The sequence below is a fragment of the Lutzomyia longipalpis genome, chromosome 1, assembly GCF_024334085.1.
Source record: "Lutzomyia longipalpis isolate SR_M1_2022 chromosome 1, ASM2433408v1".
NCBI classification, from domain to species: Eukaryota; Metazoa; Arthropoda; class Insecta; order Diptera; family Psychodidae; genus Lutzomyia; species Lutzomyia longipalpis.
Window position 1 is genome coordinate 15,170,335 of NC_074707.1, and position 19,701 is coordinate 15,190,035.

A 19,701-nucleotide genomic window follows, 5' to 3' on the forward strand; every position below is an offset into this window, starting at 1 on the left:
TGTATACCCTGTACCACTGAATGGTAAGATAATTAAAGATAACCTCAATCGTGTATAGAATCATCCTTGAACTAAACATCCTTTTTATTTATAGATAATGAAATCACTATGGAGCTTCTGAAAGAACTTCTGGAGAACGACATCAGTGTGATTTTCATCAACACAACTATTACGGTGAAATTTTGCCGCTAATGGAGGTAGCAACAGCTCGTCCGTAAATCTCCGGAAGGCCCACCCACAGAACCCAAAAATCTTGTAAGCTCCTGTTGAAAAGTGAATAAAATATTGATAATTTTATATAAAAGGATGTCTCTTATTTTAAAAGTCACAAAATAAAATAAACAAGCTTGTAAAGGTTTGCTAAGGTTGTAAGGAGGGGCTACGCGAATTTTCATACAAATTTTTACAAACAATTACAAGCTTCTACAAACTAGGGTATTATTTTTGTAAATAACAAACTTGGAGATTAAAAAGTAATCTCCTTTGACAAAAAAGGGCTTTGACTCCTTTTCACTTCCATGTTTGTTAAAAAATGTATGGGAGTTACAAACTTTGACAAATTCAAATACAAACTATTTTTTTCAGAGTAGAGGGTGACTCAGGTGAGTGGAACATCTTTTATTTCATCAAAGCTTTCCAAAAGTATATGTATAACCTTCTGTGGTAAACTTTTATACAGTGTGTTTCTAAAGGGGATTAATTTCAATGTAAATTTAGTAGTGACACGTAGGGATGAAGAAATGATACATTTAAAAGTTTTGAAGGAGAGAATGAGATTGTAAAATATATATATTCTAATGAGGTGACTTACCTCGCAAGGTGGCGGGGCACTTCTATATGAAGGAACTATCTTAAAGGTAACAGAGCCACGAGCTTCGCGCTATAATGAAAAAATAACAAATGCCAATGAGTTTGTGAGTAAAAAAAAGGGTGGACTTTTCAAAATTAAAAAAAAAAGTAAAATTCTACACTGCAGAAGGGTAAAGATACAAAACAATTATGTTTCTAAAGGATTTATAAATATTTTCATAGCTCAACTTTTAATTAAATGAAATGAAAAGGAAGATTTTTCCTACATTTTGGGAATTTTTCTTTTTGGGGGATTAAACTCACCAACATTCTTTGTAGTTGACTAACTGTTTGATTGTGAACCGGCTGCCCATTGATCTCCCTAATCTCATCCCCAACGTGGAGTGTTGCTTGTCGATGTATCATGCCTCCGTGCATAATTCGTGCTACAATGCATCGACCATCTTCTGTCATTTTCAGTGTAATACCCTGGAAAAAATAAATAAATTTATATAGTGGAAAATGAGACCACATGTTAAACCACAAAAGTTCATTACTATATATCCTAGACCAGTAAATTATGTATTTATTTATTAAAGGGAGCTTTTTAGAATTAATAATGAAAAAACTTTAATGATTCATCACTGAATAGGGTTGGATTGAGCAAGAAACATTCATAGAAAAATTTTAAATTCCAGATTTTTCCCCAACTTGCTGGTTAAGAACAAAAAGAAGGTGTTCTAATTTATTGGCTGATTTTTCAAGGAAAATCTCTAGAAGATGAATAATAATGTCATTTTAACTCATAAAATATTTTCCCCAAATTTTCCTCACAAATAGCATCACTAAATCTTGAGAAAATGTTATTTTGGCATACTTCCAAATAGCTAAATCTCCCAAGAAAATATCTTATTAGAATAAAAAGTAGTTTCAAATGCCAAAAATCTTTAAGTTTTTCAATACAGATAACAAAGAGAAAGAATTTTGCAATAAAATACTTTAATTTTTTCTTCTAATACCTATCCTTTGGGGTTAATGACTCTTGAAGGTTTAATAGTCCTTGAAAATGTGCATTTAACTTATTTTTATGGCTACTTTCTTAAATACCCATAGATGTAGTTTATCTATTTGTAACATTAATGAAACATTAAAGATTTACAATGTCATTAAAATTTATTAGTAAAGCGTTAGAGTTGATGGAGAATCTTTCACACAACTATTAACTTTTAGTCTGGTAGGGTTCATGAAAATTTTATAGGTTGTCTATCTGCTTAATATTTAGAGCTGACTCGGGTTATTTAATTTTTGAATAAACTATTTTCTGTAACCTCAATGAAGAATGTGAGAAAAATTCCCAAATTTTCCATTCTAAAATTTCTCTCAGACGATTTGGTTCTACTTAGACTGGTAAAGGAAACATTTTGTATTTTCCCAAGCTTATGAATTTGTAAATTAGCCAAAAACTGTGAGACTAAATAGGTCAAAGTTCGAATTTACAGCACAATTTTGATTTTATTTGAACTTCAAAGGTTCGGAAGCTTTTGTAAATAGCTAAATATTTGAGTATCAGTTCCCAAGAATTCCCAAGAAGTTGGATTCCTTTACATTATATAAATGACTCATTACACAGTACACTCTCCATTTCATTCAATAAATCTGTGCTATTTATATCAATAAATCAATTTAAAAAATAACAAATCCTTTAAAATTTTTACATAGGAACTATTGTTAAATTATTTTGAGGTCTATATAGAAAAATTCCAGATGTTATTATTAGCAGCAATTGGAAATGTTCCAACAATGAAATTTTTTAATCAAAAAAATTTTTCAATTCATGTTCTTGTTTCATTGAATTACAATTCTATGCCGCTGCGAGGATAAAATGCTTTCACGTCCTGTATAAAATAAATGGAATGAAATAAAGGAGCAATTATTTTCTCTTCCGCGTACGTGCGCTTATTGATAAAATATGTATAGTATATGTAGATATCTGTGTCTCTGGGGTTGTCCGTATACAGGAATTGCCTATCTGGGGCAAAAGGATATCAGGAGCTTTTCGGAAATTGATTTTCTTCCTAAAAAAAGATTTTGTAAAAGTTTACCTCTGTAGTGATATTTCAAAATCATATATTGCAAAGGGGTATTAAAAAGACTAAGAATAAGCCTCCCCTAAAAATATGCTGAAGGGGGTCTATCGGTATTGTCGTTCTTTTTTTATTAAATCCCAAAAATTATTTCCTAACTTCTACATATTCGTAATTGCGGCAAAATATTGCTATGTGGTTGTATAATAAAAGAATAGGAAATAGGAGTATTATGCTGTCGTAATTCTCCCGCGTTATCACTAATTCAGCCAAGATGAACACAATAAATAAACCCATTGATGGTTAGTATTACTCATATATGGAAAATTATTTACCACACATATCACAACACGCACTCACCATTGGTTCGTCGGTATTCTTCTGAAATTGGACCAGTCGTACGCGCGTAACATGCTGCAAATCACCATTGTCCACATTATCTATATCATCTCCATTGAGATAGGGAGCCATTGGGGGTGGTGTTACGCGAAGAGCCTCTTCGCCGTATACTTCTCTTGCTACTACGTCATGAGTATGCAAAAGAGCCTGCAAGAAAATTAAAGAGGAAAAAAAGCTCATTTTAGTATGATTTACAGTTGAATACAAAAAATTCACGCGAAGCAGCTTTGAAAATTTGCAGAAAAAGTTCCAAAAGTTTTCTGCATTAAAGTTTGCGAGGATATAGTTAGTTTACAATTCATTCCAAAATGTAATAGGAAATTCGTTGCCTTGTAGGTGAAAATTGGAAATAAATTGTAATTGATTTTCTCACATTCACACGTATTTTCCCTATTTTCCAAACAAGTTTTTTTGCAATTTGATAAGTTAGATACGTGTGTTGATAGAGCAAACAGAATAGGATTGGTTTTGTATATCAATGATCGGTAGAATCTGAGTTTATTTGTGCTAAAGGTTCTTAACGTCTAAGTAGGAAAAGCATTTTAGACCTACAAATTAAATTGTTAAAAAATCTTCACAACGAATCCTTCAACAAAATAATACTGAATATCTTCTAAATCGTAAAAGTTAACCCTTATAAGACAAAAAAGAATTGCCGAAATATCGAAAATTATTATTTTAGTTTTGTTCTCAAGTAGTGGACAATTTCTAGAACTGGGATGGCGACTGAATATTATCTCACAAAAAAAAACTAATCCAAAATAGTTTTATTTTTTTTATATAATTTGAAAAAGTTTTCCTTAATTTTCCAAACATCAAAACTTCTTAATGACGATTTTGATATTATTTTTCTTTTGCAATTTCAGCTCATGCTACAATCAAAATCCTTACATAAACATATATAACATAATATGTTTTAGTTTATAAATTGAAAATGTGGTGCAACTAAAATCGATTAATGCTATGTATATTGGTGATATTCTGCAAAACCACGGAACAATTAAAGATTATAGTGGACGAGGTAAATTGTCGCTTCGCTCCAATTTACCTCGCTCCGCTTCGCGGGGATTTGTTGCGCTTCGCGCAAATTTTAGAGAGAAAATAAAATGTGATGGTTTAAAGGCAGATTTGGGCCACTTATCGATCCCAAAAGAAAAAATTTCCAAAGAGAAGAAATCATTTTCATACAACACTTTAGGCGCCAAATTCAAAAATTTGCAAAAACTGCATGAAATCTCTATGGGGGCTACATGAAGGGGGGCTTTGGGGGGAAAATGAATACGGCCATCTGAAACGGCCTGTTATAAGGAGCCTCTGTACCAAATTTCATCGCGATCGGACAAACGGTGTGGATTTGTATAGAAAAGTCGGAACGACGATTACCAACAAACAGGCCTTTCTTTATTATATAGATATGCTGACGCTTGTGAAATGCCATCAAAACACTCTAGCATAGTATGGTAGACCTATATAAAAAGCATAGGATCTCTGATGTGGTATTCAAATGGCAGACGATAAATTAATGGATATTTTCAATTTTCCCGGAATTTGTGGGTTAATTTGGATGAGCTGGTATTCACGTTTTAAGCAAATTAATCGATGGCAGCGTGAATTAAAATAAATCCATGCTAATCCAACGGACTATGGAAATCTACAAATTTTCCCAAATTGTACATTCATTTATTGATCTATTCATACGTACATTTGTACATATATGAGAGTTTTCCATGACATTCTGTTATAGGCCTGATTCATTTGTTTATTATTGATTGCAAATATAGAGTTCTGTATTTAACGTGTGTAGAATCATTTATATGTGGGAAGAAGCACAACCTTGTTTTACAATAGGTGCTTTTGGCGCTGCATAAATGTGTTGTTTTTGCAAAAATGATTTTGAAAATCATTAAATATTCATGCAGCATTTTAATGGGAAAGCTATGCAAAATCGAACCGTTTTCGATTGATGTTGCAATTGGAGCTTCCTCAAATTATTCCGTCATTATATTCAAAAGATATTCCTTCAATATCCTTCAAATATCTTTCCTCGTTAGCACGTGGAGAATTTCTTATATACATTTTGGAAATTTTCCATTTTGAATTCACGATTAGTAAGGAGAAAATGTGAAAATGTATAAAATTTAATCCCTGCGTATTTTGTCTTGCTGAAATAACAGCCTTATGTACTTATACCTTTTGGGTTCCCTTTTCCCCACCATTGTTGCAAATAAAGGTGTAAATGGGGATATTAAGAGGTTTTTCTAGGCTCAACAGGACTTGTTAGTTTGGATGTTATATTTTACATAACATGTAACCCCCCGCCCTCAATCCTGCAGATAGATTAGGGAAATGTATAATGCTTGAATGGATTCAGGAAAATAGAGGGTATAATAAATACATTTTCATCTCTGACTCCTTCCGTAACAACAGTATAAACTCCATCCTACTTGGTCGTAGTAGAAAATTAAATTATAACGTTAGTCAAGTAAAACAATAATTACCCTCATAAGTCATTAAGGAAATATCTCGAGAGATGTCCTCTTCATCAAGGGGAAGAAGATAAGCCATACAGAGTTTTTCTTTCACAACTCTCAGACACTCTCTCAACGTGGCTTATTCTTCACTCGGGGAGTTGTGTTGAGTTTCAGTACTTAGCACAAAAGTAACTAAACTAAGATTAATTATCTTAAAAAACTCTTCGTGTTATTCCTTAACTTTCTCAAGTTCAATGATATGGAAAAATGAGAAAATTTAATTTGGCCTGGTGTAAAATGAAGAAACATTTCCACAAGAAGGAAAATTCTCATAATATTCTGCCAAGTCATGCAGGTGAAAGTCATTTAAATGTAAATAAATAATGTTGAGGAAAAATAACATAAAATATGCATCTATTTTTTTTCTTTAATATTGTGAAACGAGGTAAATTGTCGCTTCGCTCCAATTTACCTCGCCCCGCTTCGCGGGGATTTGTTGCGCTTCGCGCAAATTTTTAGAAAAGAAGAAATTTGTGACGAATTGAAATAGATTTAATGAAATATTTACTCGTTGGTAAAAACCGCCTGGTATCAGTAGTCTCTGTACCAAATTTCATCACGATCGGACAAACGGTGTAGAAATGCATAGCTGTACAGGAACGAAATCCTTTCTTTATTATATAGATGAGGAGAAAATAAGGAGGAAACTGGAAAATTTATGGATTTTTTTCTTTTCACAGGAATTACATAGAAAAAAAAATTTACGTGACACCCCTATAGCGGATTAAAAGTTTAGCTGGAAGTTATGTTATGTAAAACCACAACCACGTTTGCTAACAATCACATCAACGACGAGTCAAGCCGCATTTAGCGTGTGTTACTCTTGGGTGACACACGAAACACCCGACAATTGCATAGAATTGAGTGCTTCGGGACAATGGTTTACCAAGTTAATTAAACTTTAACTAAATAAAATCCTTTAGTCACAGTTCCACCAAACAAGTTGAATTAGAATATTGCGTCTCGTTGTATATGTTGAAGGAAAGTTTTACTCATTATAACTCCTGGGGGCGGATTTTCATTTGGCAAATTTTAATTCATGTTAATTTTTGCTAAACTTTGTAATTACTCAACGACGGTGAGATGAAGGAAAGAATATTGATGAAATCCTTTCACAGCTCCACAATGCCTCCTGGAGGCTCATAAAGGCTCACACCTGTGGCAAGTTTATTGAGACACAAAATATGCTCAAGATACCTACGTACCTATATAAAAGTTTTAGAGGTTTTTAGGATAAAGAAAGACAGGAAAAAATTTGGAGTACCACAAATTTAGGATTATACTCTCAAAATGCTTTATCGCGCCAAGGGTTGCTCGTGAAATGTACAAATTCCGTTTCCGTCAGGTATATCTACCTCTATTGAAGTTTGGGGAAACAGAGTCAGATATAAATGGAAGCTAACACACGCACGCAGTTTGAGTATGAGGCGGAAATTGGTGAATTTTCTCTATTCACTGCGCGTAGTAACTCATTCTCAAATTATATGCTACATCCTGTTCATCATCACACATGGGATGATGATTTTACATGACTGCGTTCAACCTTGCTGCGCATGGGAATTTATAAATTCTCCCCGTTGATGAAATAACAGGCTTCAATTTCCTTCGAACAGGGCAATGAAACAAGGCAAGTTTTGAATTTTAATTCCCCAAGACAGACAACAACTTAGCGGCAATGATGATCATCACTCAGGGAGAGAGATAGAAATTATAAATCCTAAAACATTCAGGATATTCGACATTAGGATTAGAAGTGATGTGCATAGAATATAAATCACACAAAGTGCTGTATTTTAATTAATATAATATTCAAATGCGCTTCAATATGCCACACAGAGGGCGTTTCATCTTCGCTGCTTGTGCGAGAAAGTCGTTAATTCTCAAGAAATCTCCCTTGACAAACACAATTAATATTCACATTCATTAATATTTTGAAATTCAAAAGGAAACCCAGTGCGTCGCCATAAAAGAATAAATTTCCTTTTGCACACTGGATGAGGTGTCATGCAGAGAGAGAATGGAGAGATATGAGTTTCAGCTGACATAGAATGATTTTGCCAATTATATAACCTCCCTTTGAGATCATCATTTCACTTTAGGGGCAAACGATAGCAGAAATTCCCAATGACACCCCCAAAGAGGTTCACCCTTGGGCCGTTCAATTGGATGAAAGAGCAAGGAAAGAGTAAAATGAGGTCAATGGATGGCGGCTGTAAAGTGGAGAATCGTGTCCCTGTGTTTAAAGTTGCCTTTATATCCCCATCTTCATAGCCCAAACATTTAAATCTCTCTCTTGTCCCACACCCCCTGATAATTCTCCATTTCCCTGCCATTTTACATCCTGTATTATACATTATATTCTATACCTCTTCACCTTGACTTCACGTAGTGGACACACACAAAAATATCCAAATAAATTACTTTTCCACGAAATTCGGAGGTAATTTAATATAATATTATATTATTTTGAAAAAAAAGGACAAAACAGCATATCTTTCATACCATATATCATAACATTAAATGAGAAAAAACGACCACGAAGAACGAAAAGTTGCGTTTAATTACACTGAGAGGAGAAGTTAAGTAATGCTATATTATGGTATTTTGTTTCGTCCTTTTTTTATGGACTCTCTCCATTTCTCTAAAAGGCCAGCACAACATGGAATGTGATATTTGAGCATTAATTAACAGGTTTGCCAAAGGCATTCCACATTTTTTTCCTCATACAAATCTCCAAATTTCATCAAGAATAATTCGTGTTTAACCGCCAAATTTATCGTTTGTTGGGGGTTTATTGTATAACCATTGTGTAGGATTTAAATTGATTAATGTAATTCCTAAAATAACTATATCTGTTCTACACTGAATAACCCATTCACTGATTTTAATCAAAACGATTAGCGTGGGCCTCGTTGTTTGATTTAGGAAGAAGTCTGACAATTTGGGATTAAATAAATAGTTTCAATATGTCATCTCTGGGAGATGAGATAAAATTTTAAAAAGAACATTTTTATATGAAATTTTCCATCCTAAAGCAGCTTTTCCTCGGATCATTTCGCCTTATCTCGATGAGAATATATTATGTTGTACACATACATAAGTATATCGCTGAAACTTTCATGAAGCCAAAAGAAGTTGCAGCCAAGTTTAAATTAACCACAAGTTTGAAAGAAGATATTAAAGATTGTTGAAATTCCGATTAAATTAAAAAGCTTCTTGTTTATTTTTTCCGGTTGCTTAACAGTCTTAATTCACCTGGAAATTAACCTAAAATACTTTATAAAATTTAAACCGAAATTAATGAAATTTCAACAAAAACATCTCTGTACTGTACCTAGACTATGTTTATCAATTAACATCTCTTTAACATAAACTGTTTTTTGGCATCCTTTGCAGTCAATAATGAAATGAAGCTTGCAATTAAAATGTAATAAAAATAACTGCAAAACTCATCAATTCAATTTGCAAAAACCAAATTGAATTTTATTTTAATAAAATTATTTAATAATTTTCTCAATTTCAGCGCAAAAATCACCCCGGGGGCATTTTCTGCAATAGCAATTTACCAAATTCAACGCTATCTATGTACATATGTAAACTATGCGTTGTATACATACATAAAAGCGTGGTAGTTGTATGTGAAGTATTTAATTGTGGTATTCTTTTGGTAACTCTGTAGCACCTGAGGCAAGTTTCAAAATACTTTGCGGTTCAAATATTCAAATGAACAAAGTTTTGGGTTTATATGAAGCGACAGTGATTAATTGAGCAGAAAGGCATACATATACTCGAAACTTAAGTCTTTGATTAACTTTTCATGATCAATTTTCTGCGAAAACAATGTACACGCCTCCCGAAGATTTTAAACGATTAATTATAAATACGGAATTATTGGAGAAATTATCATTAGTATCGCTTCAGTGAATGCATTTTGGGAACTTTCATATGAGCTTACATCGCCAAAATTGTCTGTTTTATTGTCATTATTTATTGAAATGTAAGAGATTTCATATGAAATTATGAATTTTAAGGACTCACTTCATTCATGGCGGTAGTCGTGGTAGTTATGCTTAATGTTGCGCGGAAATTGCAAATAAAAAGAGCTCCTAAAATGAAGTTTTTTTTTATATTTAATTGATTTTCTTAAGTTCTTCTTTGAACGAAATACAAATTTCCCAATATAGTTATTGAGTTGAGTTTGAGGTAAATAAAAATTCAAAGAAACATCAATTTATTTTGCGAAAAAGCCATGCTGAATGCATTTTAAAATAGAAAATCAAAATTAGAAAATAAACTTTTCTCAGCAATCTGTTGAATGAAATAACTTATGGGTAAATGTATATTTGGAAAGCAGAACAAACATCATCAAATTAAATGGAATTGCTTTAATTTTGTGGTGGAGACTCCTTGTCGTATAAGAAATGTCTATGTGTCACATGATTCGCATACTTTCCGGTGGAGAACCAGAAGCAAAATAAATGACTCTCCTACATGTTTGTCACTGACTCCCCCACACTCAGGGTGTATCTATTCATCGTACACACATTTTCATTTGGTGTTTGCAAAAGGTATTTGCCATTTGAACAAGTATGCACCCTTGGAGTATTTCCCTGAAATCAATACTTTAGCTTTTATTCCGGTGCTAAAGCTCCTACACATCCTGGCCGTTCCAAGGATTCAATGGTGCATGGTCACTATGCTGGGGATATTGCAAAAAGTTTGAGATAAATTGATTTTTTTCAGGTTTTTTTAAACTATTTTTCAGCTTCATTCGTATGTTACAAGTAAATTCAATAAAAAAGGCAGTTGAAACGAGCAGATGGTTTACTAAACGTACTAGAGTTGGGAAATCTATAATTCTATTACCTCTAGAATTATTTTGAATTTCAAAAGCGCTCATACTGTACATAGTTTGAGTATGATCTGATTTCAATCGAAATTACAAAATTGTTCCAGTTCAAGGGAAAATTGCAACAAAGTCGTTTTCTTTAATTGATAAACTTTGCTCAAAAGTAAAGTTTGTTGTTAGAATTTATTTATGACATGTAAATGTTTCTCTCAACTTTTAACATAATCCTGTATTACCTACCATAAGAGGCCAATTCACTGATAATTTTTGCAAAAAATATGAAATACTGAATTTGCCAAAAAGCTTTAATTTTCAATATGCTGAGATTGTGATGTTGAATCTTTCAATCTATATAGAACTGTTTATGTAGATACCCTTATCAACAATTCCTTTCTACACTTGTTGTGCTACATATATACATATGTCAATGGAAAAACTTTCCTTTGACTCGTTCAAAAAGTGTCTACAACATAAAAAAGATCACGTGTTTAGGAAAACTGGTTGTAGTTCCTGGGAAATTGGAGCACGTTATTATTGCTGTGTGAATACGAAAAAAAAGTCCCAGGTCATGAAGAGAGAAATATAAGAAGGGGTTTATGTAAAGGACACAGCGGAAAACTATTTTCTCAATGTGGGGGTATTATGTTAGTTTCAAAAGGACAAAAAAATCACATCTAAAAGGTTTTTATTCAAATGGTTTCACCTGAAATGGGCAAGATGGAAGGTAAATCCTCAAATGTGCTGATTACATAAAAAGCTCCTAACTTTTGTCATTTTTTTTCGACTTTGTCGAGGATTTTTCTTTTCCATTCTGAGTTTCTCTGTCCCTTTAAAATTCTATCAACAACAAAGGACATATAACCACTGTGGAATATCACATAGTAATTGTAATATGAATACCACAAATTATGCTAGTTAAAAGACTTTTAAATGATGGAATTTTCTATATTAAAACGTTTGAAAATTGTAAATTTGCAATCCCTTTGTATATAGTTGAAAATCAAATATCATATCCAACGCATGACTTTTGATATGACACTCAATACGATATGCCAAAGGACTTGTAAAATAATTTCACATCAATTCATACAATCTCCCCGTCCAATTGTTTCTGCCACTCCAATTTCTGTTTAAAGTTTGAAGTCAACTTTTTATTCCCCATATACATCCACGAGAGGGAGAAATAATTGAGGTTTCCATGCCAGCCAATACGCTAGCGGAGCATTTCCTAGAGAGAGTGTGTTCATAAAATGTATTTTTTTTTACGAACATGTCGACCAATCGCCCTGGGATTTTTTTTTGCTGTAATACAAAGAGAAGATTTTTCAGCTCGTTTGCGACTTATGCAGATTTTTCTTTATCGATTTTTCCCGAACACCTCAAATATTTCGCCAGTTTTGCCAATGTTTTTTATGAGAGAAGCTTTTGTGGTTTGTATGAACAAGAAAATCAATTCTTCCCCGTGGACGATCTGCTAATGTAAAAATAAGAAGGCAATTTTCTACATGGATGCCTCAAAAGCTCTTACGATGAAGAATTTCGGGGAAAGAATCCATTTCATAAATTATTGAGTGAAAATATGTTGGAGGTGGGAGAATGATATGCCTTTGTCGTGTATATGCGGAAGTACTATGTATGTACAAATTTTACGATGCCGCTAAATGTAGCTTAAGGAAAAAAAAGCTTAAGAAGTGATAGGGTTTGTGATCTCTCGATATACATATAGTCTTTTGATTGAATTCCAAAGCATTAGGTATTTTGGGATTCACTCAAACTTAATTCGTTCGCATCACAAACCCATTTTCTTGCTTCCTGAGAATCTTAACGCCCAAGACATGTTTCCTTTTTGGCATAATTCCAGTTGGATAAGCTGGCCATTGTCTTCCGGAAAGAAAGAAAAAGATGGAGCACATGAAAAGTCTTATCATCACTTCTTCTTTTTTTCTTTTATATCTTCAAGTAAAAGTTCACTCCTTTTCTCATTTTTCCACCCCACTAAAGTTAAATAACAAGTCAGTTAGGGGGGCTACATGGATAGACCATAACTACGTAAGTTCGTAGGCGGAATCATGATAAATCTAATGGCAATTTGGTTGACTGATAAAAACTATATAAGCTATGATACCACCCCTCGTATGCAAAATATCCACAAGAGTGATATTTTTATTGAAATGACTCCCATAAATCTTGTATGGAAAGAAAACACTCTGAATACGACAGTTCACTGAATATAAAACCAATATGTTTAGGGGAGAATTGTACAATTCTGACCCTTCAAACGTGATTCGAGAGAAAAGTTCAATAAGATCGAAAGTAATCTTTTCAAGCTTTTTAATTCGATCCTAGTTTTGTCTTACTTATAATTTTGTATTGAAAGTTGAAAGTATCAAACATTTTTACTTAACTGATTACAGGAATAGCTACCTTAACGGCTTGACCGATTTTGATGATAATCAGAAGACGTATTCGATCGAGTTTCTTACGCATTCTTTCACATTCTTATATGAATTCATTAAAAGAATAAATATATTTTATAATTTAGCAGAAGAGTAATATTGAAGTAAAATTCAAACAAGGGTCGCATTGAGACCACACTCCCGTATGTATCTATTCCACAGGATTTATATATCATAAAAACCCCGTGAGAGTTTTTATCTCAACAAAATCTCACTTCGATGAAAAGGACGATTGGCTAGGAGGAAAAATAAAGAATGAAAAAATATGGCAGAGATTGAATTCAATAAAATTGGAAAATTTACAGTTGAGTTAAAGAAGTTATGTTTGTGCTATGCTCTCATGTGGAAAGGAAAAGAGAACTTTGTGCTGCAACAAATCGTGCTTAAGTCATTGAAGAAAATCCAATACCCTAGAGCTGCATGGGAAAGTTTCTAAATCCTAACGAACCCACCAAGAGTGGCATTTTCCTAAATGTGAAATCATCCAGAAAATGTATGGATGTTTTTTCCTAAAAATTTTCTTTTTGCAAAATTGAATTCTAAAATAAAATAATTTTCATAATCTCGAATATAGAGAAGTTACAGGGGGCAAATGTAAAGAATTTTCGTAGATAAATCAACCCTAGTTACGGAATACGAGAAAATTCAAGGGGAGGAAAGACATTTATTCGATTTTTTGATAAAAAGTAGCAATTTAAATGGGACGACGAAGCTATAATCATTGTTTAAGAAGCTCCTCCCATTTGGTTTACCATCAAATTATGCTACATACATACATATAGTCAAGTGGAATAGCTGTCAAGCAAGCTCTCCACGGAACAATAAAGTAAATTTCCGTGAAGAAGTTCTTTGGAAAGGAAATACCAATAAAATAAATTGTCAGCAAGTAAATTACTTTGTAAAATTTATGAAAACTGTCATTTAACTTTTCCTCATATATCTTTGATATATTTTTTTTAAGTATACATCTCTTTCTTTTCTTTTGAAAAATGATTGCTATTCCTTTCTTTAGTATGGACCATAATAAAAAATGACTTTTCACGAAAGAACAAGGGGAAGTCTGAATTGATGGATAAAGGATAAATTGAGATTAAGAAAAGGGGGGAAATGGAAAACTGTTTTGGCTTCTGGCAACACGGAAGACCTACCAAAACTTTAAGAGAAGTTTAAAAAAAATAAATTTATAACACTCTAATTAATTACTATCCCAAGATTCACGTAATTGATGGAAAGTTCATTGGAAAATCTCAATTAATTCTCCCCACTCTCTCTCTGTGTTTTTGTGAAGCAAATAAATTTGTAGGCAGACACATTTTGGGGGTGTTCAATTGCCAAGGTGTGTAGACGACATTTATTTCTTGAAGCTAAATAGCATACTTAATAGTTGATTAAAGCTTTTATTTCTAACTTAATTTATTGCCAGTTTAATTTATAATATTCTCATGAATCATACACAGATGCAACAAATGCACTTTGAACGCAGCTTTATAGCTTTTCGTTGAACTGATAAATCAATAAAAAAATATAAAACTAGCGTAAGTCTATTCGCTTTGGGCGATATTGTAAGTGCTTTTTTCGCAAATACAACTTCTAGGCAGGGTTCTGTGGGTATCGATGTTGGATGGTGGAAGGAACTCAATTTGTGAAGGTATTGCCAAACATAGTTTGAGCATATGCTTTCTATTTGTGTTACATACTTTCTTTAATATCATGAATACTTTATTGAAACCGACAAAACACATTTTTTTTCTCGCACGTCCCACCACAGAGTCGTCTATCGTCAAGATTTTGGCAGAGTTTGTTGAGTGCTTTTTGGCAGAAATCTATAAAACCATTCCACTTTTCCCCAGGCGCGGTAGTCAATACAAGTGAATGAAGAAAGATCATGAGGGGTTAACTATGTCTTTGGGGAATTATAGCAAAAGTCAGGGCAATAATACAAATGTCTCTTTGAGTTGGATTTCTCTCGTTTTGGGACTTTTGCCCTCCATTAGACATTTCTTACAGACATAAACTATACTTTTTTTTTTTGGTCGGGAGTCACTCGAACATGTATTAGCTCATAAATTTATGGTAAGATGAGTGGAATAAAAAGCTGTTTTCCTATATTGTCGTATAATACATCTTGCACATTTTTCTTCTTCTCTTACTTTCCCTCTACGGGAGTAAAGCCAATAATTCACCTCAGAAAGATTTTTGCTTTATTCAATCCCCCACACCGGTTAAGTAAGTTCCTTCTTGAGAAGGATATCGAATATTATGCGAACTATAAGAACAGAAGGAATAGAAGAGCAATGGGAATAGATTAATAAAATTCTAACTCAGAAGATTTATTCTTTTTATTTAACCTAGACAATACATGAGCCATGAGTACTTAGGATTAAATTCACGAGTTCGTCTTAGTCTGTTTAAACTTTTCCTAGCTTGCCTTAAGTTTTCTTAGACTTGTCCTCAGTTTTTTATGCCGAATAAAATTTTTCTAAGGTGAGGCTTTTGAAGTTTTAAGATTAATAGTCTTAAAGATGCCCAGGCGTATATTTCAATCATATACTCGGGCACCAAATTTACTAAATATCATCAAAAACGTATTAAGGCTCAATTCAACCTAAGCTAGCCTTGTCCATTCTAGATTACCTCAAAGTCTAGTTAACCCCATCTTAAAGAAACTTAGGTCTAGTCTAACGAACTTGAGTCTACCTGAACTTATATGTGAATTTTAACCTAAATACCGTGTTAATGCTTATTCCTTGATTAAGACTAAGAAGAAACAGACCCCTACTTGTTAACTAAAACAGCCAGGACTTTTGTTCCCATAATTTCTAGTACAGTCTTTCTTTTTTTTTGTGTTCATTGTCGTGCTCCTTTATCCACTTCATACACTTCTTGCCATTTCATATTACATCCATACACCGAAATATTGGACACGAATGCGATTTGCTCCCACGAAAAGGATACATTTTTATGAAGGATTTCTTTTTGAGCTTTCTTTAGTTATATATTATTTGTATTGTTGTGAGTGTGTCTTTTTAGGGGGTGGAACAAAAGTTTACTTACGTAACACAACATTGGTATATTAGACCATTATATTTCCGTACTCCTTGTGAAAGTAATCCATTTTTTTCCAGACGTCATACAACCACAAGTATCCCATTTTGGGCACGCATCGTTGTCATTTGTACAAGCGATACGATGCGCAAAATACCCAAAAAATCCACAATACTTTTCACGCACAATTACAGTTTCCAATCTCTTCACTTTAATTGCACATTTTGGGATGAGTGGAGATCATCACAGTTCGGAAAACACTCCACTCCTGGTAATTGTGCACCACTTATGAAATTGCCTCATTTATACCCAAATTATCACTTAAACGCCCATGCGGTTTCGGTTTTATGTAGAGGGTGCGATATAAAAAAAACCGCTAAAATTGCTTTTGTGAATGGTCTCTCTACTCGTGTGAAGTTTTCAATATTTATTTTAATGACTCCTCGTTGGTGAGTTTTTGTGATGATGCGATGTTATCCCTCTGGAAAAATTTCATACCAACGCTTATACATATTAAAATGGTTGAATATGCTTCTTACATGTAAATGTTTCTAAGGATGCGAATTTTATGCTCTTACCGGTGAGTTCAAATCTACAGGTAAAAACAGTGAATTTTTTTTATTACTTCAACTCGCAATTTTTTAACGATGTGGGTGTAAAGAATCTCAAAAGAAAGAAATCTTTCACAAAAAAAGTTCTTTGCTTTCTTTCATCTAAAACCAGGTTGTTTAAGATAAAATATTTGAGCAAGAAGGTTAAGAAAAGACGTAAATTTTGTTGTCATAGATAAGATATTTTTTTAAGTAGCTACAACTACATTATTATCTTACGAATTACATGAAAAGAAAAAATAAAATTCCTAATAAACTCCAGAAATTTTTAAGAGAGACTCAAATAGTTTTTCTGTGAAGTAGCAAAACAAGTAGACGAGAATGGCACAAATGAGATTTAGTGAAGATTTTTATGAAAGGAAAATTTATTTTCTTTTCCGTTGCACAGATTATTTTTCTTTATGAACCTCTCTTCATAATAATCCTTCAACAAAATTCCAACATTCTTTATAAAATTCTAGAAATATTCGTAGGTATAGAAAAAGAGCATAAAAGAAAAATAATTTTTAACATAGCTGTCGTATAAAAATTCGCAAAAATAAAATCTAAGCTGATGCTATGTACGATAACTTCTAAAATATTGTATAAAAGCTTATTTTAAATTATAGAACAAACGATATGAAATTTTATGGACTATAAAATATACACGCATAGAACATAATGAAAATGACATAATTATAAGAAATTTCATTATAGAGCCATTCTCTCTGGATTCAAAACTAAACGTCCCGCGTTAGCTTTACAAAGGAAAGCGTGTTCATTACCGATTATAATCCATATTTAACAATATTAGATAACAGCAATGGTAGGTATATTTTACTGAGAGCCCTTATTCGCGTGACAGTGCACAAATTAATTTCCTTTGTTGAAAATTTTAGGAAAAATTAAAATCTCACATTTGTCCTGTGACTTTTTTTTTTCACAAAATGGGAAAACAAAACCAACAAAACAAACAATTTTTGATTAGATAAGTGCGATTGTGACAAAAAAAAAGGAGAAAAAAAACAGGTAAATATTGTTCTTCCTTTTAGACTTTTTTTGTCGGAAAAACACACATTTTCACTTTAATTTGCCAAGGGAGGGATAGACGTTTAATTAAAGTCACAACAATGGGTGGGTATACACATAAATTGCTAATTTTAATTTGAATTCAAATTAAGATTTCCACCACAGAGCAGAGAGAGAATATCACTACATACTGCGAAATACAAGAGGGTGCAGAAATTGAGAATGACAAATTTTACTGTGAAATCTCAATTTATATTATGTGAAGTACCATTGTGTGGAATAAATCTTACATAATTATTCTTTTGAAGAGCATTTTCAAGAGTTTCCACTTCACTCTAAAAAAAGAAATTGTGCTCAATGTTGGGTGAAAAACAACTGAGATTTGTTGCAAAGAATCAAGAAAATTAATAGCTAAAAATTTTGCAGGAAATTGCACAATTCTAATAGGAGGGTATTCACAATGTAAAGTGTTGCACTCAATTGTTTAATAAATTGCCCTATTCAAAATTCTCCAAACACCCGATAAATCGCACAAAATTTTTCTCAATAACTTTGTCAATACATGCACAGCACATTCTGTAGCACATAATTGAACAAATTCCCCTAAAGTGCTCTCCAAATGCTACAACTTTCGCAGAAAAAAAAATGTGAACGACACTTTGTGGAGCTTTTGTGCGAACAACCGTTACGCTGCTGCTTCAGCGATTTCCTTCGACTGTGCGGAAAATACTGACTACGGGATATGATTCAGTGGTTCACGTTGCCATTTGGATTTTCATCTCTCCCGCCGCTATTTGCGTCGCTTTTCACAAGAGCAGGACAACAAATGCGCCCGACACTGAAAGCTTTAGCTGAGCTTTTGAATAATACGCGTGACACAGAAAGGGGAGAGTATACTCCCTCTTTTTCTCATCTTTTTCCAAGCCTCTCATTTCTTCCTCTTTTTTTCCGTGATAAGAAACATGTGCACGGGGACAAAATGATAAAAACATTTTCTTATGTTTTCCAGACATATGATCACTGTCACTGCATTTTTCAATTTTCCCATTTTATACACATACAGGGGATTATTGAAATTTACATGGGCTTACTTCATTGAAATGGAAAATTTGTAGTTTACGGTTGGAATATATTTTTGTATGCATAAATGTATGTAATGTAGGTATGTACCATGTATGTATGATGGGTGGCATTTAGATTTTGGTATAAAAGTCACATTTTTCAGCTTTTAAGGAATTTTCCATCATAAAATACATAGGTACCTATACGTGAAGTTTTTATCATAAAAATTTCATATTTCAATGAAAAAAATACTAGGGGAGGGTATGTTAAAGTGGACCCCTTGTTGAAAATTTAAATTACAAATTCTCAAAGATTTTTATTCATCTGTATTTTTTTATTTATTGTTTTAAAGGGATGTTTTTTGATAATCTTGCTGAACAGTTTAAATTAATACCTAAAAAAATAGTTTAATAAATTTAAAATTTGAAGAGGAATAAAGGAGAAAAAATATATACTACGAGAATATTTTTATTGATACAAAAACAATTTAAAAATAATTCGAAAAAGTTCCCAAGTTTTCTAAATTATTCTATCGTCTCCTATTTTATATGCAAAGTATCCTATTCTATTCCACCCTTCCTACGTATTATGAAATCTCATATAGGAAAAGATAGGTATGTAGATCTAGTATATAGCAAAAATTCAACAGTGATATGAGCTTAGGTAAAACCGATAATATTTCAGTCACATAACATACCCAGTTGGTAGTCCATCAAATTGTAAATGAAATACATATGTATTGAATTTCTACAACATGAAAGATCATTTAAGCGTGCTCTCTTGCAACTACATGACGCCCTCACATTGGAAAAGTGAATGAGAAAGAAAAAAAAAGATGAGTGTAAATGAAGAAAAATCCTCCGCCAA

General features: G+C 32.8%; 1 protein-coding gene across 11 annotated transcripts in view; it reads right to left on the reverse strand.

Annotated features, from left to right (window-relative positions):
* Positions 1 to 19,701, reverse strand: part of LOC129791777 (peripheral plasma membrane protein CASK) — a 251,442-nt gene that overhangs the window by 17,722 nt on the left and 214,019 nt on the right. For all 11 annotated transcript variants that reach the window (XM_055830296.1, XM_055830268.1, XM_055830286.1 and 8 more), the window contains 3 exons: positions 3,234 to 3,419; positions 1,114 to 1,278; positions 812 to 880 (listed from right to left, as the gene is read on the reverse strand). In XM_055830296.1, the coding sequence (XP_055686271.1) occupies positions 812 to 880; positions 1,114 to 1,278; positions 3,234 to 3,419 (420 nt within the window). The remainder of the gene's footprint in view (positions 1 to 811; positions 881 to 1,113; positions 1,279 to 3,233; positions 3,420 to 19,701) is intronic.